The sequence below is a fragment of the Macrobrachium rosenbergii genome, chromosome 15, assembly GCF_040412425.1.
Source record: "Macrobrachium rosenbergii isolate ZJJX-2024 chromosome 15, ASM4041242v1, whole genome shotgun sequence".
NCBI lineage: Eukaryota > Metazoa > Arthropoda > Malacostraca > Decapoda > Palaemonidae > Macrobrachium > Macrobrachium rosenbergii.
In genome coordinates this window covers 50,952,372-50,975,304 of record NC_089755.1, presented here as the reverse complement: position 1 = coordinate 50,975,304, position 22,933 = coordinate 50,952,372, and the positions used below count along the sequence as shown (strand labels likewise).

The window sequence follows — 22,933 nt, the reverse complement described above, 5'->3', positions numbered from 1 at the left end:
CCCTTTACTAAAATGGTTTTTGGATCTCTCTTCACATCTTTTGAAGGTTGTCCGTATTTGAACTCTCCCTTTGGGAGCCACAGTGTGATTGATAAGATGTCAGAGAATAATTTTACTGCCATGTGTGGGTAAATTCTTTCTTTTATAAGCTTAGCTTACTTATTTATGATAATTTTTTGTACTCTAACAGTAGTTGTCACGTTACAATTCTTTTATTTTGAGTGGCTTTGTAATATCAAAATTATTGCCCTCGTTGCTTAACAGTTTCAAGTTATCATGGTTTTATCTGTATCCATCAGAACTTTGTATCAGAACAATAGCTTCCTGTCATTCCAGAAATTCTATATGATTTTCTGGACCCCTGAACATTAGGTTGTACAACCAAAAGGGCATTTGGATTGAATAAAACTATGCACAGTACAAGGCTGTTTTCCTTCATTTTTCTTTGTTTTCAAGTATACTGTACTATTTTATTTTATTTTGTAAACCAATGTTTATGATGACCCTCCTTATTTTTTTAAAGAAATATTTGTGTCTTGCACAAAGTAAATTAAAAATGACCCATGCATTATTTTAAGTTATTATTGAAAGTTAGTTTTCCTGCTAAAGATTTTGATCAATTACAGTAGATAGTTACGAAATATTTAATTTCTGTTCACACTACAGTATTATGAATTGATGCCAGGTGATAGCAACTGGAAGTTGAGAAGTCGTAATCCTTAATCCTGTGCCCACTTTAGTATTAGCCTACTTGGGCTAGATAGATACAGTGCAGAATTGGTAACAGTATTTTTTCTGCAAGTTATGGGTAATATTCTTTCCAGCGTTAACTGGGTGTTGATTCTGAAAAATCTGTAGCTTTCTTTGATGTGTGAATGTTTTTATTTCCGTTATGTTTGAGGTGTCATCAAATGTTTAACTTTTTATATTGCCTCATGGTTTGTAAGAAAATTGACAAAGCTGATTACCAGAACCTTCTGAAAAGTTATTGTGCTCTAGATTATTTTGAAAGTGGCACAGTATACAGAGATAGGAAGTTAAGCTGACTCACAACAATCAGTAGTCAGAAGCCTGTTGTATACTTTTGTTATGTAATTAAAGTGTTTTCTCCAAAATATGTTTATTGAGTGGCATTACCAAATCAGAAGAATAATTCTTTGTTTATGTTAATAGGAAGAAAGTGTGTGCGGAGGGCCAAGAGCAAGCTGTAGAGTCGAAAGCCAGGTCAGTTTTAGTGGCGTTTCACAGAGGGACTAGAGCAAGTTGTTGTGTTGTTATCCCACTTGCTTCCTTCAAAAGCCACTTGTTTATTGCCTGTGTTCGCCTTTTCTAACAATCTATTAACATACAAATTATATTTTTAGCCAGTACTGTATTCTAGACATTACTACCACTGCTGCTGCATATCCTACTACTATTAATACCATTAATACTACTAATATTTTGAAGTTTATCCATGCATGGCCTTCTTTATCTATGTGACATACATACATACTGCTGCATACTGTATATTTTTAGTACAGTATTTATATAGTGGGTATAAATTGATCTGTACAGACATATAGTATACTTGATATAAACAACTTCTTATGCATACAGTGTATATACATTTTGAATACTTATACCCTTACTGTATTCTGCAGACACATTCATAAACATTCTCAGTGGCCCGAAACAGGCTGCTTTTGGCATGGATCAGTCAGTTGCAGGGAAAGCAACTATTTCAGATCTCACTTTATATCTAGGGATGTGCTCTACATGTTACCTGTACCTTGAAACAGTTCAGTCATTGGACATATCTTTGGAAAAAGGAATTTTTTATCGCTATTGCTTTTATCACATGTTATCAAATCTAGCTTCTAGAAGCAAAGGTTTTGGGGCTCCTGGATGCCAGCTTAATATCATGTTGAATTAGTTCATTCTGGGACGCAGTGGATTAAACTACTAGCCTTGCCGTCACTGTAGGTAGCTGTGCCAAAAAACTGGTAAATATGAGGAAACCTCTCGCTATCAAGAATAGCTTTTATGATGGAGAAAACATGTATAGGAAGCAAGATGGGTGCATATGTATGTTAAGTGGTTATAAAATTAACTAAAATAGGGTACACCAGATTGAATTAGAAACACAACTGCATGCAGTGAACTGATATAGTCCATTCAGTGTCTTATAACTAAGAGTTAGTTGCTTGCAAGTATTTGAGATGATGGTGTAAGAATCACCTTATTAACCTAAAGATATGTGATGTATAGCAGTGCATTTTAGTGATTAAGGCAACTGCAAAGATTGGGATGAAGTTGAATGGATGATTTTGAATCTATAACTTTGATTTCTAGTTCATGGCTTGATTTTTCTTGATGTATGCATTGAAACATTGAAACGTTTGTTTAAAGTATTTTGAGAACATGATGCCTGAGATATTGTAAAGTGGGGAACTACAAGGATACAAACTGTTGGGTTAAACATTTTACTCCTTTTGTAACCAAGTCTTTCCAGGTCAGGTGCCACAAAGATGTAAGAGTAGGGAGATGAGACTCATGTTGTTTCTGACCAATTTAAGAATATAATTAGGTTCCAAAAAGAACCTGTTGGCAGTCAGAAAAAGAATTTGCTGCTTCTTGGATAGTTGTGATACCATAATGCAAAGGATATGTGTACACTGTTCAATGGTACTTAGCTTAGTTGCCAGTTTTCAGGTTATTTTGACTCTGAGGTAATGTAGGCTCACCTTAGCTAGTAGGTGAAACAGGCTTTTTATTGTAAATTGAGAGGTTGCCTTTTAATAATTATAAGGGGATGTTTGGGACTTTGGTTCTGGTCTCTGCATTTTCCGGCATTTTTAGCTTTAGTAGCCCTAGCTGGTGAAAGTCAAGTGTCTGAATGGATTGCTTTGACATATGCTTCAATCTCAGCAGGTCTCTGCAAGGTTTGTTGGTGATATGAGGATGGGTGGTTTTGTTTAAGCTGGATATGTGTCAGCATGGACTATGTATGCTTTGCATTAAGTTTCTGAATGGGAGGAATTGTGTACCATTTTAGGAGATCATCATCGTGCTTGTGCCAAGGATGTCACGACTGGTAATTGGACACCTCCATTAATCTTGAATTTGAAAGATTTTACAGGCTTTGGCAAACCTTAGTAATCTCACTGATAAAGGTTTGATAAGGAAAGTGCTTGCCTACAATATTGTTATGTAATGGTATGTTTAACTGTTTCATAGGTTTGGTTGCAAATCTTGATACCTGGAAGGAAAGAAGGCCCTCCAGTAGCTTGTTAGGATGTTGTAGTGTAGAGTAAATTGTGGCATGTGTGAGTTTAAATGCATGTCGATATTGGATAAATGTCAAGCAGTACATATCTTATTCAGTTCTAAGTATTGTTAGCACTTAGGTTTCAAAATCTAAACCAGACCTTTTTGTTAAGGAGTTAATATCTTTGGCATGAAGGTAACTGTGACTGTGCACCCAGCTTAAAAGCTAAATAATTAGTATGCAAATCAGCTGAAAATATATTGTTTATGTCCCTGCAAGGTAGTAAAGTAACCCATTGTACAGTACTATATTTGTCTTGCCAGCCTTTGGAACATGGGAGTGAAGGTGATCAGGTACATTTCTTGGCAATTCATTGTTTACTATAACTATAGTCTTAGGGCAATAATGCATTTGGTTAAGAAAATGTAATTTACAAGTCTGAGAGTCATGCTGAGTGAGTGCTTTTGAATATCTGGGCAGATCTATACATAGATCAACTCATAACAGCCAGTACTTTGAGGAAAGGTGGTTTTGAACTTTTCACGTATGGTAAATAGAATTACATTAAAAATATAAGTAAAAGTTGATCAGTGCATTGAATGAAATATGTATAGATAAACAGTGATTGCTTTGATGCTATACCCTATATGGTTACTGAATGCATTTTTAATTTAGGCAAGATCTTGTATGTAAAACTGTAGTACAGTAGACTTAAGATGGTTTGCTTTTATAAAATGAAATATATTTTAGACGTTTAAAGTAATTAATGAGAATAAGAGCATTTATGATATAGAAATGTACCACTGATTGTAGTCTAAAAGAGTAGATTGGATTGGTTTGCAAGTGACAGATGCCAACAGTAAGGAGAGGACATCTTGATTTCAAGAAAACTAAAGAAATAAACCAGCCTCCTTAAATGACTTACGCTGTGCTAGTGTGGCCTAGGCGGTGGACTTGAAGATAGCTTACTGCAATTTAGATACCGCATGTCATTAATTCTACCATAAACAATGGCCATCCTTGACTATTCTCTATGCTAGAATGACTGATAAGTTTGGTTGAGTGCTCCAGTTGTTATGATGAGACAAATCTTAATTATTTAAACCAAATACAATTCAGCTTGAATGCAGATGAAAAGAAAGTCTCACAGTTCTTAAACTAACTTATTCAAATGTAACTGTAAAATATATGTTGAAGTGAATTAAGGAAATAATTATGAAAGATTAAGAGGGAATGGCTTGTAAATTCGTATTCACATTTTTGCTTAGAAAAGAACAATACCTGTTGTGTACTCCCTGTTTATGCTACAGAATACAAACTTGTGTAAGTTAAGGTATTCTGGAATTGGAATAGGCTACACTAAATTCAAGATTGGTAAGTCCTCTAGGCTCACTGGTACCCTCAAGGTGAATGATAGATGAGATCTTTAGCTGGCTGTAACAATTGTATCTTGTAGAGCATATCCCAAGTGACACAGTGAGATTAGAAGTAGTTTCTTTCTTTGAATGCAGGCTGTTTTGGTTCGTCCAAAACTGTCTCTCCACAGACATTTTACAAGCGAACCTTGGAAGCATGGTTGGTTTTAAGGGAGGCTTGATATCCTCCTTCAAAATGCATATCAGGTTGAATTTTTTTTTTTACTTATAAAGGAGATTGAATCTAATTACAGAAAGTTTTTGTGCTCATGTCTTCTGGATAGCGGATTATTGACCAACTGTTTTGTGTCCGATGGTGATTGGGTTTGTTGCATACCCTCAGGACAATGATGTGACTCCTATTTTTGTTAAACTAAATAGCATATACCATACATTCTGAGCATACATTGTAATAATTAGCATGTGTTTTTTTTATATAGATACATAGTTGATATTAATACTGTGTCAGTATTCAGGTTGCATTAGTTGTACTGTCAAAATAGTATTTAGTAATTTTTTTTTATTTATAATAACTCCAGTAATATATTTACTATATATATTATATATATACATATATCTATGTATGTATATATATATATATATATGTATTATATATATATATATATATATATATATATATATATATATATATATATATATACAGTATATATATATATATATATATATATATATATATATATATATATATATATATATATATTATATAATTTATATATACGTATATGTATATACATATTATAACTTACTAACTAATTATGTAATTGTATTATGAGTAATTTTATTTTACTTACTATAGCATCAACTGTGATAATTTATTTTAATGAGTATAATTTAAAAGTGTATTATTTTGTGTGAAAAGTGGGCCTTAGCTATAGAGTTTGAGTGTCAAGTTACTAGTAGTATGCAAAAATTAACATTCTTAATCAGTACTGTTCTGTGTTATTTCTTAAAATAACCAATTTCCAAATTATCATACATTTTGTGGAAGATGTTTAGTAAACGATGATAAATTTCCAGGGCAAAATTTATTCGCTTAAACTATTTTCATGTCATACATTGTGTAGCATTTTGGTATTGATTGTGATGCTTCTATAGTGACTGTTGATTTGCATAAACTCTCGTTATCCTGAGGATATGAAAGAAGCCGCTTTGCCGCAAAGAAGTAATTTTTCCTCCAGCTCTTAGAATTTTTCAGAGCATTTAGTCCTGTTTTGGTAGGTGCATAGTTATTGTACTAGTCACTTATTGTGCACTGATCTTGTTAGTGATACTGAGATATCAAGTTAGGGTGATGGCAGTTTGGACAAACAGCGAACACAAGAACGTTGCTGTTTTATAGTGTAGGGCAACGATGCATCTTGATTGGAATGCCCCTTCCCTTTTTTTTTTTTTTGATACCGTATATACAGGCCCATGCATTTTTGATTAACCTTCATTTTACTATTAACATAAACAGGTATAATGATGTCATTTGAAATTCCATTAATTAGGAAACATGATTGGGTTAAAGGTAAGTTCATGTACTGCAAAATAGTTAGTGTGTCTGTCATTATATTTAGAGTACTGTATTTGTATTGCATAACTGGCATTATATGAAACTATTATTGCATTTTGTTCTTTGATGGTTTACTGTTTTTATAGACTTAAGTCATTCGCTATGTTCTAGGCAATTTTGTCCTTGTGTAATTTTTAGTCTTATTCAAAGAGTGCAAATACTCTTGATGAACATACCATTAACTTTCTTAGCAAGCATCAAAGTACAGGTTTTTTATTGTCAAAGTATTATTTATGAAGCAGTGAAGTGCAGCTACCTTTACTAGTAGGAATTAATAATTTCTAGTTCGTCTGGCACCAACACTTGTACAGAATGCTGCAGTGTTTTACTTTCAATTTGCACATGTGATTCCAATTAAATAAGCATATTTAGTTTGCATAACTGATTGTATTGATAATGTCAGTTCATCGCTGTATAGTATGATCTTCAGAATGAAAAAATCTTCTCTTCCACCATGAAAGTGTGTTGATTAAATTGAATCTTGAATGACATTTAAGTAATCGTACCACTAAAATTTTCAGTGAGGAGGGAGGGTGGAGTCTTGTTTATGCTTTTTTAGCATTTAATTATATTATGTATATGTTGTGGAGGTTTATTTAATGGTCAATAATCAATGTACAGTGGACCAACACCTAGTACAGCATCATCAAAGAATGGCAAACAAGCCTTGCTTTGCTACTCGGATATATACAGTAGATGGAAAGTAGTCACAGTGTCATTGTTGGGTTATGAATAGGTTGTGTTCGTGTGGGATGGTATTTTTGACTGTTCAGCAAGTTGTGGTTTGCTCTCTGAGGCAGAATTAACCAGTGGGACTGATGCAGTCAGTAGCTGTAAAGATGTGTTATTAGAAGTCATCTTGAGGAAGTGGGCCTTTATCAGGCACTAGAGGGGAAACAGAGGGTAATTTTGTAGCTCCTGTTGCTGTTGAAATCATGCTATTGTTCCTCAAGGCCGAGAAAGTGTCACTGAAGTGGTTAGATGTATGTTTCATTTATATATAACATTTCACCATTTCACTTGTTCTTTAACTGCATTTATCAGTTTAACACTGGCACCTGTTCATTACGAGGATTCAAAATAAACATGTTTTAGATTTGATGTTGGAAAAGAATGTTCTATCATGTTTACTTTTTTAGTTTACCTTTTTATTTTATAATTGTGAGGAATTATGTCAAAACTCCGAAGCAGTGTCTATAGTCTTGTTGGGCCATGAACAATTAGAGAAACTATCAGAGTTTTACCAGAAATTGAGGTTAATTAGGAAAAAACATCCAATAACCTTAACATTATTGAGGATTGTGGTTACCAACACCGTCAGAATTTATCTGTAAAAGTATATGGGGAAGAGCTTCATTTTAGTAAACACCCAAAGCTCATTTCTGTAGGCGAAAGATTGCCCTTCAGCTGAAGGATAAACATTACTTTTCAGTGGACAAGTCAAACTTCTGGTATGTGAATAGTCATGATCTCCACTTTCAGCCGAATATCACCAAATGATTGTATTCATGTTTGTTGTGTGATGGACGATGGGGAAAGCTATTAGAGTTACCTTTGTAAATAATTGGGGAGGGAGAGAAACTCATGTTGAGCTCCAAAAGGAATCAGTATTAGTTGTACACGATGGGGTTGGTCAGAATTTGACACTGCACCTGAAAATTTACTGGTACAGGATGTTATTTCCGTAGGAAACGATTTTTGAGTGTATAAAAACGTCATTTATTACGGAATGAGCAACGCTGGAACACATTAAGTCTGAACATTTTAACTCGTTTAGTGGTTGTTGATATGAAAGTTTGTGTAGGATGTGAAAACGGAAATCAAAAGCATTTCATTTAATCTGTTTTTGCAGACCTACTTGCATTTATGACACTCGATTTTCACTTACTGAATTACTGTATCTCTGAATCGATGCAAAAACTTAATCGAATTTTAACTATTATAATTTTTCTGACAGACTCCATTTAGCAAATAGACAGCCAGTGTGTTTCATTTAAATGACACTTGCATCATTATATAACAAATTTTGTTTTGTTAAATTTTCGTTCTTTGAAGTGTTCATTCGTCTCTAGCTGCAACCCCTTTCATTCCATTTACTGTGCTTTTGTTCATGTTCCCTTCCATCTTACTTCCCACCCTCTCCTAAGAATTGTTTCATGGTGCAACTGCTAGGTTTTCCTCCTGTTACACATTTAAAGCCATTTTACTCGCAGTTTCCCTTTCAGCACTAAATGGCCTCATAGGTTCCAGCGCTTGGCCTTTGGCCAAAATTTTGTATTCCATTCCATTCCAACACAAGATCGCGTGAATGATCATTGGTGCTGCGCTTAGTTGTATGGATACAGAGTTAAGCTCGAGAACATAAAGTAGATTTGTCCTCGACGCGGAGGTTTTTGTAGCTCACTGGCTCATGGATTTCGGAGAATGGATTCGGTGTTTACACGATTTCGAAAAGAAAAACGGACAAAGTGTTTACTTGTATCTTAGACGATAATTGTTTTTTAGAAGAAAAGCGATACTCACGTTTTCGGGATCCATTGTCTATTTGATGTATTTGTAAAGACATCTCTTTGGCGTGTGGGAGGGGGCGGAGTTGCGTGGGCGTGCGTGGCTTGAGTTTTAAGGTGGGGAAACTGTCGTCCGATGGTGGTGGTTGGTGTTGGGGGGGAGGGGAGGGGGAGTGTCGGCCTCTCCTACGGTGGGAGGATGGCATAGCTTTAAAGTTGGGTAGCGAGTTAGGTGCGTGTTTAGAGTCGCCGCTCCTCCGACTAGATTTGTATCATATTAATTTGATTTTCTCTCCGAGTGAGAGTTTTCTTTTTTTTAAGATTTAAGCGATTTCCACTAAAAGGGGATGGCTCCTAAGTAAATACTGGAAACGAGAACGATCACTGCTGAATGATGGAGGGACTCTCCTTAACGAATACTTCTTTAAAACGAGCTTCTTCATTCATACGCCTACAAAGATTACTCACTAGCATCATATCAAACCCCCCCCCCCACACACACACACACACTGCGCCATTCGCCTCCTTATCATGTACATACACTCAAATATCCTGCTTTCTTTTACTTCATCTATTCATCCCATTCTAGGTCTTCTCTCCTCCTTCCTCCCAACACTTCCAAATTGTGTACTAGTTTCGCCAACATATCATCCTTTAGTCTTTTCACATGACCCAACCATCTCGAAACATGATCCATCCTTGCACCCTTTCACCACTCCTACTTCTATTATGAAACCTTAATGCTCAGAACAGTGTACCTCCGTACCAGACATCGTCAACGTCTTAAATATTCTCCCTTAATCATTTTGGTCATAAGCTTTCTGTCTAGACTCACAGGGTTCTGTCCACACCAAACCATCTTCATAGTATACTGTTGGATTACAGTAAAAGACATTCACATGCCATCTGTTTTACCATCTCAGTTAAAAGTCTAATATACACCTTTCGTGGTATACCAAGCAAAGTTATGCCTTAAAGTAATTATTACAGTCCCTTCTATCACCTTTACCCTTATACAGAGTAGCAATTATTCTTCTTACCTATTCCTTTGGAACTTTTTCCTCATGGAGTCGTAGCATATACAGCAGCTATTCAGTCACACTTTCACCACCATACTGCACAATCCTACTTGTTGTCCCATCTGTCCAGGTCCTCCTTTTATCCTGAACGGTAACTTCCACAGATATTCTGAGACTTATCCTGACCCCTTTACTCTTGCATAATTTAGCTCTCTCTCTCTCTCTCTCTCTCTCTCTCTCTCTCTCTCTCTCTCTCTCTCTCTCTCTCTCTCTCTCTATATATATATATATATATATATATATATATATATATTATAATATCAAGAGTAAACATATACATACACAAGTCAGCAGTGCTTACCAGCCTGTTTCTGTAACAAAAGCAAAACAAAATTCAGATGAAAGTATCAGTGAAAAAATAAATTGCTGATTGATAGCTTCAAGTACTGTATTTTAGGATAATGCGTTTGTATTTATTGCTACTTTCATGCTGTGTCGTTCTATTCCCACTTCTGTTTTCCCAAACTTTAAATCTTGCACCCTTCGGAGCCAAAATTGTCTGATTCATTAAGTAGATGCAGTATCAATCCTGTATGGGTTGCCTGTCCCACTGAGGCCTGAATTGTAAAATAATGCTTATTGTAAAGAATACCCATTATGAAAAAAACATCCATTACAAGAGATACCTTGGCACCCTTGTGCAGTATTTCATTTGGAGTCTGTCACCTGTCAGCTGTTTGCCACGTTTCCTTTCTGGAGCCTTGACATGTTCAGTGCGCTCCTGGTAGCAGGAGGGAGACGCGATCGTATATGTTTTTTTATCCTCACATTTCTTTCGCCGCGAAATTGTTGCTGTTTTGAGTAGTTTTTTCCGCCAGTGCGAGTATCATATTGCCAGCGAAAATAGAAAAATGACATTCCTTTTAGAGCTTGACGTCCTTAGAAGGACGGGAGTGGGCGTGGCACTTCCCCTGTCCCCATATACCATCCCCTGTCCCCATATACCAGACCCTGTCCCCATATACCAGACCCTGTCCCCATATACCAGACTCTGTCCCCATATACCAGACTCTGTCCCCATATACTATCCCCTGTCCCCATATACCAGACCCTGTCCCCATATATCATCCCCTGTCCCCATATACCATCCCCTGTCCCCATATACCATCCCCTGTCCCCATATACCATCCCCTGTCCCCATATACCATCCCCTGTCCCCATATACCAGACCCTGTCACTATATACCAGACTCTGTCCCCATATACCATCCCCTGTCCCCATATACCAGACCCTGTCCCCATATACCATCCCCTGTCGCCATATACCAGACCCTGTCACTATATACCAGACTCTGTCCCCATATACCATCCCCTGTCCCCATATACCAGACTCTGTCCCCATATAATATCCCCTGTCCCCATATACTATCCCCTGTCCCCATATACCATCCCCTGTCCCCATATACCAGACCCAAGACCGGATAGAAGAGGAGGGGTGAATGAAGCCTAGCGTCGTGGAAGCTTGGCAGAAGTTTGTTTGAGCCGCTTTAGGTTAAAATGAGACGAAAACAATCAGCAGAGGGAACGAGTTGAAAACTGCTTGGGTTTCTGAAGTGCTACAGCTTTTATTAGCTGTTTTGTATGGAATTCTTCATTCTTCTCTGCCCAGTGTATCCTGTCCCAAAAGTGACGCGAATTACTGAGGCAAGTTTGGCGTCTCCTAAGACCAGAAGTAAGATCAGATAACCTAAGAAAGCTCTCTAAATTTTCCCTCACCTCTTCTTGTTTCAGCCAAGGTATATTTGGACTCAATCAGTCACAGGTTCAAGGAATTGCAGAAAACTAGGCCAGAATTTTTGCAGTTCTTGGTTCCCTCCTCCCCCCTCCCCCCTCCCATTCTCTTTTGGCGGAGTGCTGAAAAGAGGGAATGCTGCTACCTGGAGTGATGCGGAAGTGCTAAATTTAACCGCTTTATTCCAGTTCATTAATTTCATGCTGGCTTGTAAGTCACATCCATCGGGTGGAATCCAGGAAAGGGAAAATTTCCCTGGAGTCAGGGTGGATGTGGCTTTTTGCAGGGACTGCCTCTTTCTGGACCCTTTTCTGCTCTCTCTCTCTCTCTCTCTCTCTCTCTCTCTCTCTCTCTCTCTCTCTCTCTCTCTCTCTCTCTCTCTCTCTGGCCTCGAAGCTGAACGACCTGCCTGTGCTCGAGGAGGGACGAATGGACGTGATCATAAAAATTTAGCTTGCCGTTTGACCTACGCAATTAATTATGTACCTAGGTATTAGTCGTCTGTTGTAGGCCGCAGCTGGGTTGTAGATAGAGAGGAGGAGACAGGTAAAACACCAGCAGACGTGGGCGTTCATGGCGCCGTCAAAAATATATGCGATCCAAGCGGGTGGGCCTCGACTAGGTCTTTCCCCCCCCCCACCTCTCCTATGTCTGAATCGCCCCTCTTGTGCCTGAAATAAAAATTTTCTCTCTCTCTCTCTCTCTCTCTCTCTCTCTCTCTCTCTCTCTCTCTCTCTCTCATCGTAAGCCCCTTGGCTAAGCCGTAATTTGATGATGAAGTTGGAGCCCAGAGGCGTAAAACAAGATTAAATTGGGTCCTATCGCCATATGGCCCCATCTGGAACATCCTCTGGGAAGAATTAATGTGCAATTTATTTGTCTGTTCAGACAAACGGATTAAAACTTCCTGGAACCTTCCCTCATTGCTCTGCACTGACATGGCACATGTAATTCATGACGTAATTTCAGGGAAGATGGTATAATTCCAGGGCATGCGAGGTTCGCCTCCATTGTTGCGAACTCTTGCCTCTAGTTAAGGAAGTGGTTTCCCTTTTAATCCTGAGGCGGCGAATGATTGGGAGGTTACGCCCCTTTGTCTTCTTATCAGTCATACACTGATAATAACGTAATGATAACACTATACCCTTTTCAATTCTTGGCCGTGTAAGAATACGGAAGACAAACATTGGGCCTCAACTAAAATCTCGATTTTTGTGTAGAAATTGCCATGTTTGGTTCCGAGTAATTGTTTGTTTTTACTTATTACTTTTCTGGACAATAACCTGTTTTATAAGCATTAAGCTATCCCATGTATCACATTATCAGCCACTTTTCCTATATGAACAATTTTTGTTCACATTCTAAATCGTATCCTGGAGTATTATATGAAATGACCTGCTCGTAACGCTATGGAGAATTCTAGAAATAATGAATGAGGTCATGTCTCGACTGTTTCTTGTCTCGGAACTTTTTTTTGAACTAATAATGGTAATGACTGTTTAAGACAAAGCATAACACAAAGAGGATTAGAACCTACGTTCCTTTTCACTTTATCCGGCTCTTGATTAAGACTTGCTCTTTACTTTTTTTTTTTTTCTTAATCGGGGAATACTTATTGCGTCTTATTTCTTGAGGTTAAATTCAGTGTATAAAGAAATTCTTACGTGTGTAATCAGTATTTAAAGTGAATATATTTTATTTATTTAGTATGGTAGTAATGTTAAAGTCAAAGGATTTTAATAGAGGTTTTAGAAATGAGTATAAAGAGTACCAGTGAAATATATGAAGTATTATTCAGAATAATTCTCTTCTTTGTTGGAGTTTTTTTCTTAGGTAGGTCTCGTAATTGTATTCAGTTTTGATGTGCCTTATATTGTCAGTTTTAATTACATAAAAAAAAGCAGTGAACAGGCCACATGGAAATTATTTTGGTAAAATATCTTAACGGAAGAGTAGCTTCATGTTTATATTTTTCAAGACCAAAATCCCCATAGTGGGATAGTGTATTACTTAGGCTCGTTGCAGCGTTCCTTCAGCCCCTAGCTGCAACATCTTTCATTCCTTTTACTGTACCTCCGTTCATTTTCTCTTTCCTCCATCAGACTTTCCACCCTCTCTAACATTTTTTTTTCATAGTGCAGCTGAGAGGTTTTCCTCCTGTTACACCTTTCAAACCTTCTTGATGTCGATATCCCTTCCAGCGCTGAATGACCTCATAGGTCCCAGCGCTTGGCCTGTGGCCTAAATTCTACATTCTATTCTAATATATTCTGTTCTATTGTATTCAAGGCCACTGGGACTGGAATTAAAGCCCCTGTTTACCTGAGACCCGAAGAAGCGACAGACTTAACTCTTGAAAAAGGAAATTTGATAAAAATAAAATTTTATAAAGTCGGGAAAAACAGAAGCTGGAAGAGAGACACCAATTTCTGCCCAATCTCCGAGAGTTTTGTTTTTTAAAAGGCTTAAATACTTTACCATCCGATTACTGTGGAGTAGTGTCGGATTAGCTGTTGGTCAGGAGACCCCCGGGCACTCGGCGGATTTACTCGTTTAGTTTCTTCTGGAAGGAACTTGATCGTAGTCGTTCAGCTTCGTTTTCTGTCAGGGGCTGGAAATTAAATTGTTTAGCCAAACGTCATTGAATTTTTGGTATATCGAAGAGAGGGTTATTTTATCGGTCTTTTTTTTATATATGTTGAAGAGGGGAGTTATTTGAGTGCTATGAACTGGCGTGAAAATGACAATGAAATCAACGCTTGTAATAGTTTTTTGTTGTTGTTAAAAATGATTATTTAGACTAAAAAAATGAAGCTTTAATATTTATCTAATTAGATACTTCGATGAAAATTTCGTATAGTACTTTCATAGGTAAAATTCGTATAGTCCTTACATATAAATGCGGGGTTTGAGATAAGATATCATTCCTTGAGACAGAAGTTGAAATAAATCCAAGAAAACTAGTGGGGTGCAAATGAAATGTAGTTATTGTGTGGTTGTGAAAACGATGTCTGTGACGATAATAAATATGATGGCCTTTTCTGTGGGAGCAGTCTTTTAAAACTACTCTGTTTCATTTCTTCAAGTCCCAGTAACTTCAAAGAAAACGGTGCGCTGTACAGTAGGCAGCGTCCCTACGGCCTTTCAGCTGCAACCCCTTTCATTCCTTTTACCGAGGTCTATAGGTACCTCCGTTCATATTCTCTTTCTTACGTCTTACTTTCCACCCTCTCCCAACAATTGTGCCGACATTATTTTAAGCGCTAAATGACCTCGTAGGTCCCAACGCTTGGCTTTTGGCCTAAATTTTATATTCCATTCCTTTCAAGTCTCGGTATTTTTGGCCAGTGTTATTTACCCGCTTCGTGTATAAATTTTATTTTTATGTTGGCTTTGTAATAACCTGCATTTTGGAACTGGTTTTAATGATTTCTTTTATGACTTTTTTAAGCATTGTTTCCAGTAATTAATATCCGTGAGCTGGAATCAAATAGATTTTCGATTTTTCATTAGCAAAGTATGCCCGATAAACACCGCCGGAACAAAGGGCATTTCAGGATCGTCATGCCTCATGTGAGTCTCTTCTATCGGGTTTTGCCTAAGCCTAAAACGAGTGCTCAGAAGTTTTTCTAAGAGTAGGAGCCTGTTTTGAGTGGTTGGGGGGCTACAATGAGGCCCGAGATGCCAAAAGAGTATCTTAGATTTGGCGAGGTGATATTAATCATGACGAAAATTAAATCGTATCAAATGCAGCTTGGAACTGAGTGAAGCAGAGTTTCTCTCTCTCTCTCTCTCTCTCTCTCTCTCTCTCTCTCTCTCTCTCTCTCTCTCTCTCTCTCTCTCTCTCTATCAAATGCAGCTTGGAACTGAATGAAGCAGAGTTAAGTTCTCTCTCTCTCTCTCTCTCTCTCTCTCTCTCTCTCTCTCTCTCTCTCTCTCTCTCTCTCTCTCTCAAATGCAGCTTGGAACTAAAGGAAGCAGAGTTATCTCTCTCTCTCTCTCTCTCTCTCTCTCTCTCTCTCTCTCTCTCTCTCTCTCTCTCAAATGCAGCTTGGAACTGAATGAAGCAGAGTTAAGTTATCTCTCTCTCTCTCTCTCTCGTTCTCGTAATTGGTAGTATTGCAATATGGTTATCCGTATTTTTAAAACAAGATTATGCTGAAGCAGGGCTTCAGTGGAGCCGCCTCTGGTGTTCCTCCTAATGTTTGTATGTGTATAAGCCATAGATATACCGTATATACACGGGAATACATATTTGTTGTTATTCCGCATGTATACATATACATAAGAACAACACAGCAACGCAAGATCTCTCTCTTCCTCTTTTTGCGCTTTCTTTTATCCCGATGTAATAAACCAGCCTGTCCACGATTAGATCATTGTTTGGGAAGAATGGGGGAGATAAAGAAGCGCTGATTAATGACTCTTTCGCAATAAAAGGAAGCATCGACTCCCCTTCCTTGATTAGTTTCTGGGTATACGCTTTTGTTTTCTCTTTTTCATTTGTTTTCCTTATGCGGTTGTTTTTATTCCATATGCTGTATAATTGTTTTTTTTTTCTTGTCTTATTTTTTCTCCTTTGATTTGGAGGTTTCTGGCTGGCATGAGGTGTTGTCTTGTGGATAGTTTATTATTTATTGGGCGTAAACGACTGCTATTTTCGTTGTTTTTTATTTTAAGTTTTTCTCCCACGTAGCTGACCTAATGTTCCCATTCAAGAGGCGTGCACCGTTTATTGGAATTTTGTTACTGATTTGGTGATTGTAAGAAAATGCGCGGTGAAAACTATTTAAAAATGATTCCTTGTTGAATTATGCAACGACACGTTCCTTCCTTATACATCTTTCAGATATGTAGAAATATACTTTTAGCATAGACGTTGTTTATCTGAACAAATGCTCAGTAATAAGAAATGTCCTTGCCAACAGAAATACATTGTGATAGTGACATTTTTCTTTCTGAATAGAGTTTCAGTAACCTTTAATCTCCAGAAATATTTTATTAGGATAATGAGATATCTTTCTGAACAGATGCTCAGTAATAAGAAATACTATTTCTCATGCGAAAGCCTTCCTCAGGGGTCGAATGCCGCCCGGGGCTAGATGAAGATAGTTGATTGCCCTGCCCCTTGGGTATTAATATCAAAATTTATTTTCAGCATCTCACTCCACTTCAACGCCTCCCCCTGGTTACCTCTTGGCCTGGGGTACCTAGGGATATTGAGTATTGGGGTTTCCGCCCACTTAGTCTTCGTAATAAGAATTAGTCACTAAAATGAGGCCGTCGCATTGTAAGGCCTACGGAAGAATTATGAAGAGTTCTTGGAGTGTAGGGGTCGCAGGTAGAAAGAAGTGGTCAGAGTTATGACCTCTTCAGCTTAATACGAAGAGGTCTGGTACGTGATGGGCGGGCCGCCCGAGAATAGGGAGATTTTTATTTGTATTATTTTTTGTTACGCAATCTGTCGATTTGTGTGTGTTCGTCTGCAAGGAGCGGGTTTCAGTCTGGAGTGTATTGCGTTCTCAGGTCAAGTTGGTTTCTGTGCGCCTGGCTGCTTGTGTAAGTGTCTGTGTGTTGTAATATATGGTTCATTAATTTTTTTGTCCTATTTATTAATTAATTCAAGTTGATTGCTTTTAACGCCGTGTCTCATCTGGGGTGGGGGCAGGGGGCAGTGGGTGTTGTCCTTAAAAGGGTTGCTCTGATCTGTTGTGGGATAGTGCTAACCATTTTTGTATTTATGATTACAAATTTTTCCCCTTTTTTGCTTAAATTTAATAATCAGAATAGTTTAATCTCTCTCTCTCTCTCTCTCTCTCTCTCTCTCTCTCTGTATATACATATATATGTATAATTATATACTGTATATATAATTATATATATATATATTATATATATATTCATTCTTCTGTATATTTTTAGCATTTTCGTTATAAGTAAATAATATCTTGACGTGCAATCCCTCTTTCCACATTTGAGTGTTCGAGCCACCCTCGTGCACCGCGATGATGTGTATGATACGTACTTACTGAACGTGCACCTCGAATTAATCCTCGCAGCCGTGCCTTCTGCACGACTCTTTCCGTCATGAGCTTTTGATGCGGGTATCAGGGTCCCGGAATTTCTGCTCTGTTGTCCGCTTCACAATGCTGTCCATTGAAATGATTCGTGTTCGAGAATATTGTCATTAAATGGCACTGCGTGACGCAGTGGTTTATCGTGAACTTGAGAGTCAATTGTAAGGGTATTGACCTAGGTACGTACTGGCAGCTAGGTGATATTCCTTGCGTTCATTAAATATAGATGATTTTTAGTTTTCTGTAAAAGAAAACTGTTGTGCCAGCTTTGTCTGTCCGTCCGAACTCTTTTCTGTCCGCACTTTTTCTGTCCGCCCTCAGATCTTAAAAACTACTAAGGCTAGAGGGCTGCAAATTGGTATGTTGATCATCCACCCTCCAATTGTCAAACATACCAAATTGCAACCCTCTAGCCTCAGTAGTTTTTATTTTATTTAAGGTTAAAGTTAGCCGTAATCGCGCTTCTGGCAACGATATAGGGTAGGCCACCACCGGGTTGTGGTTAAAGTTTCATGGACCGCGACTCATACAGCATTATACTCAGACCACCGAAAGATGGATCTATTTTCTGTGGCCTCGACTATATGATGTACAGAAAAATCGATTGCGCCGAAGAAACTTCGGCGCATTTTTCACTTGTTCAACCGTGAGACTGGTTTTCATGCAGGAGTCTGTAATGGCTTTTCGATTGGAAGACTGAAATTCCTCGTATGCAGAAGGCTGGAGTGACTTATATTGTAAGGAATGATTTGCAAATTGAGAGATTGGAATTTCTCCTCATGTGGAAGCTTGGAATGGCTTTTCGATCGAAAGACTGAAATTTCTTGTAAGCAGAAGTCTGGAACGAAGTAAATGGGAAGGAATGGCTTTTTAATTGGAAGGCTGGAATGCCTTTCATGCAGAAGACTGAGATGGATTTTAGACTGGAATACTGGAATTTCTTGTCAGCAGGATGCCAGGATGATTTTGATTGGAAGAGAATAATGGCTTGAAATGCTGCGTTAATTGAATTTTGCCCCTGCAAGGAAAGTGAGAGGTAAATGATGACAAACTCGCATCATGCGAAACGACAGGATAAAAGATTTAAGGCACTACCTTTAGGGGTTGGGGGGGTGGGTGGGGGAAGACATCGTGTCAGAAACGCTTTGGTGATGCCGAATTTAGGCTTTGGATGCCCTTGGATGTTGAATGCGGTAAAGTGCAGACTATTCCAACTTTTTTCTGGGCGACTGTTGACTGACGCATGTATTTTATTTTCATGCAGATATTTTATTATACAGTGCTAGAAGGCTTATTGGTCCTTTAATTTTTTAAATATTTACTTTTCCACATAAGGATATCATAATACCTTGTTTAGTTTTTCTCCTGCTCTGAGTGAATATGCGCATTTCGATCAGCTGGAACAACAATAATAATCAGATTGGTTTTCTCAGACCAGAAGACGAGCGTTCGATTCCTGACCTATGTTGACTTGAGCAGTGAATTAGGTACGAGGTATTTAGGCGCTTTGGTGTGTCGCAGTCATTGTGAAAGAGGACTCTTAAGGGGTTAGTCCCGTCAGTCTCCATTCCCGTTCCCTTTCCTGCATCTTGCTGTCCAGCTTCTCTAATTATTACTGTTAAGTGCAGTTGTGGGCGTTTCTCCCAGTTTCACCTTCTGCTTCTTTTGCTGCCTCTTGCTGTCCAGCCAATCATACTTCCGCTTTTCACTGTCTTAAATGGCCGAAAGTGCTGTATATGTATATACACTATACATATATACATTATATATTATATATATATAATATATATATATATATATATATATATATATATATATATATATATATATATATATATATATATATATATAGATAGATAGATAGATAGATAGGGTTTATATCCTGAATGTCATAATTCATTCATAAGGTTGACAACTTTGTCTCAAACAGGAGGGTCTGAAAACTGGAAGACTAACGTCTAGAGCCACATTCGAAAAGAGGAAAAGGTTCATGGTAAAAAAAAATGATAATGTCTGAAATAATTCATAGTATTCATACAAAAAAGATCTCATTTTCTTACCTGACTTGCGTGAAACTCTTCGTGACACTTCCACCTCCCCCCTCCAACCTTCTCCCCCCCTTACCACACCATCATCTCCCCCCCACCCCCCACCCCACACCATTCTCGGTTCCAACGGCCTTTTGTTCGTTTCTCTTCGATTAGTTCAGCAGCGTTCGTGACTGGACGGAGCATTGCTATGCGGGTTTTGCAGATTGCATTTCTCAGGCAACTTTTTACTTTGTTTTTTTAAATGACGTGAGTTAGCGTACTGTTATCGATTTTCCATGCTGCCTGTGATAAAAATCACTGCTAGTAGTAGTAGTAGTAGTAGTAGTAGTAGTAGTAATGTCATGAACATTTAAGTTTAGAAAACTCTCAGTGGTTATTTTGGAAAAATATTTTTTTTTAATATAATGATGACAAAAATAATTCCATTGATGATTGGAATTTTTTAAATTCTTTTTATTGAAGATTGCTAAAGTCGTTTTTATTTAAAGGAAACCCCGGTTTTAATATTCATACTAATATCCTTGGTACTTGTGACGCCAGTAAAGTTGCTGACCAATCAGTCAGTGAGAAAATAAACAAAGACCAAGTAATGATACGTACATCAGGATTAGTCTCAAAATTTCTAGTTCGAAAGACCGTTAAGCTGTTTCATATATATATATATATATATATATATATATATATATATATATATATATATATATATATTATATATATATATATATATATATATATATATATATATATATATATATATATATATATATATATATATATATATATGTGTGTGTGTGTGTGTGTGTGTGTGTGTGTGTTTATATATAATATATATACATATATATTTACTATATAATTTGTGTATATAATATAATATATAAAAACATGTATATATATATTTATAAATATATTATATATATAATATATTTATTGCATATCCTCATTCCTAATGTAATTAAGTACCCTAAATATCTGTCGGATAATTATGCAGAAATCCTTGATGATGTTACAGCTTTTCAGAGTCTTAATCTGATAACTTCCGGAGTAATCAAATTCCATAACTTTGTTACAGTTTAATATCTTAACTTTTTTGTTATGGTCTGCGCATGGCACGCTTCTCCTTCCTTTCTTACGGTCCCTTTCTCCTCTGGACTTCTTTATTCTTCTTGAGTTCTTGCTTTATACTGTTTGGGTCTTCTTTTGTGGAAGTCAGTCCGACCGGCCAGTGAAGAACAGGAGGAATTTGTTTCTGGTTGTGATAGAAATTCATTTCTCGCTATGATGTGGTTCTGATTCCACAGTAAGCTGTAGGTCCCGTTGCTACGTAACCAATTGGTTCTTAGCCACGTGAAAATAAATCTGATCCTTCGGGCCAGCCCTAGGAGAGCTGTTAATCAGCTCAGTGGTCTGGTTAAACTAAGGTATACTTTTTTTTTTTTTTTCTTGATGGTTGGTAGGGAACAGTTGTTTCCAAGGGAAGGAGTATTGCTGGTACTGTGGTTTTATTTAAAAAAAAAAAAAACTAAGTGGGAAGTTGGTGATTTAATGAAATTTTCTTGTTGTTTTTCCTGTGAAATTCTTTGTGTGTGAATGTATATATAATATATATATATATATATATATATATATATATATATATATATATATATATATATAATATATATATATATATAATATGCATATATGTTTTGTATATATATTAAATGTATTTATGTATATATATATATATATATATATATATATATATATATATATATATATATATATATATATATATATATAAAGATAATTCTTCACTAATAGCTTTTTAGGTTGGAACATGAGAGATAGTGACTTAATGCGCTCAGCAACTCTGCTGTACCGTTGTTATTCTGGTCATAAAAGTCAAAGAACATTGAGCCTGATCTGTGGATGGGTGACCGTAAAAGTGCCAAAAGGAGTCGGCTCATGTGCCCTTGAACAACCTTTGGGAGCGTTTCCTGGGCTAGCAACCTCGTCCGGAAAAAGTCCTGCTACTTTAAAGGCGAGCACCTTTTGAAGCCATCCCTTCAATGTATACGCATTTGGTAATTCAATGTAAAGTTACTATATAGGGAACTTTACGCGAGTTTCGAAACGGTATCGTGTTTTATGCTAAGCGAAGGTTTAATAATAATAATAATAATAATATAATAATAATAATAATAATAATAATAATAATAATAATAATAATAATAATAACAGCAACACTTTATTTCGAATATGAATTCATATAAAATAAATTTACAAATAAATATAGGGGGACGAGTGTTACTTTATTAACTCTTACCTGATACTGTCGGAGCAAGTAATTGTATGATTTTATATGAGAGAGAGAGAGAGAGAGAGAGAGAGAGAGAGAGAGAGAGAGAGAGAAGCGACTGGGTAACCGATTTGAGTGCATGCGTCCGACGAATTGGCTGAATGAATGGCGTTTAATGGCCGAACGGACTTGAATGGGCTCGTGAATGCTACTTATTAAGAAGCAGCTCTCGAAATAAGTGCGTAATCGAGCTCGCTTTCTAGTGGGTATACCTGTCAGCGTCGCTTTCTCTGCTCTTCTCGTTCATCTCGACCTTGAAACGTCTTCCATTTCGATTTCAGTACTTTCGTCAACTCCTCTGTGTTCCCGTAGGGGGGTGGGGTAGTAGTGCCGCCAGTGCACCTCATGCGGTGGACTGTAGGCACTACTTAAGGTTCTTTGCAGCGTGCTTTCGGCCCCTAGCTGCAATCACTTTCATTCCTTTTACTGTACCACCTTTCATGTTCTCTTTCTTCCATCTTACTCTCCTCCTAACAGTTGATTCATAGTGCAACTGCGAGGTTTTCCTCCTGTTACACCTTTCGAACCTTTTACTGTCAATTTTCGTTTCGGCGCTGAATGACCTCATAGGTCCCAGTGCTTGGCATTTGGTCTAAATTCTTTATTCAGTTCAATTCAAGCCTTTTCTGTGTCTTTCCGTTCATTCACGATTCGAATGATTGTTAAATTTCTTTCTGTTCTCTTCTCATTCCGTTCCGGTTTCGATAACGTTCTCATTCCCCTTCCCGGTCACATTACCACCTCCATTCAGGATTCTATATCATTTACTCCCCCATCCCAGTACAGTCCCTCTTCCGTGTCCGTCTTCCCCCAGTCATCCGCCATTCAGGTTTCGATACGTATTCTATCCTTCAATCCCTCTTTCCCGTTACTCATTCTTATTCGTTCATGTGTCTTATTCACCCCCGC

General features: G+C 37.4%; 1 protein-coding gene across 47 annotated transcripts in view; it reads left to right on the top strand.

Annotated features, from left to right (window-relative positions):
• Sap47 (Synapse-associated protein 47kD) overlaps positions 1–22,933 on the top strand; it is a 343,435-nt gene that overhangs the window by 7,121 nt on the left and 313,381 nt on the right. For 32 of the 47 annotated variants that reach the window (XM_067117725.1, XM_067117712.1, XM_067117717.1 and 29 more), the window contains exon 3: positions 1,174–1,224. The exons of the other annotated variants lie outside the window; for them this stretch is intronic. In XM_067117725.1, coding sequence (XP_066973826.1) covers positions 1,174–1,224 — 51 coding nt within the window. The remainder of the gene's footprint in view (positions 1–1,173; positions 1,225–22,933) is intronic. 47 annotated transcript variants of the gene reach the window in all.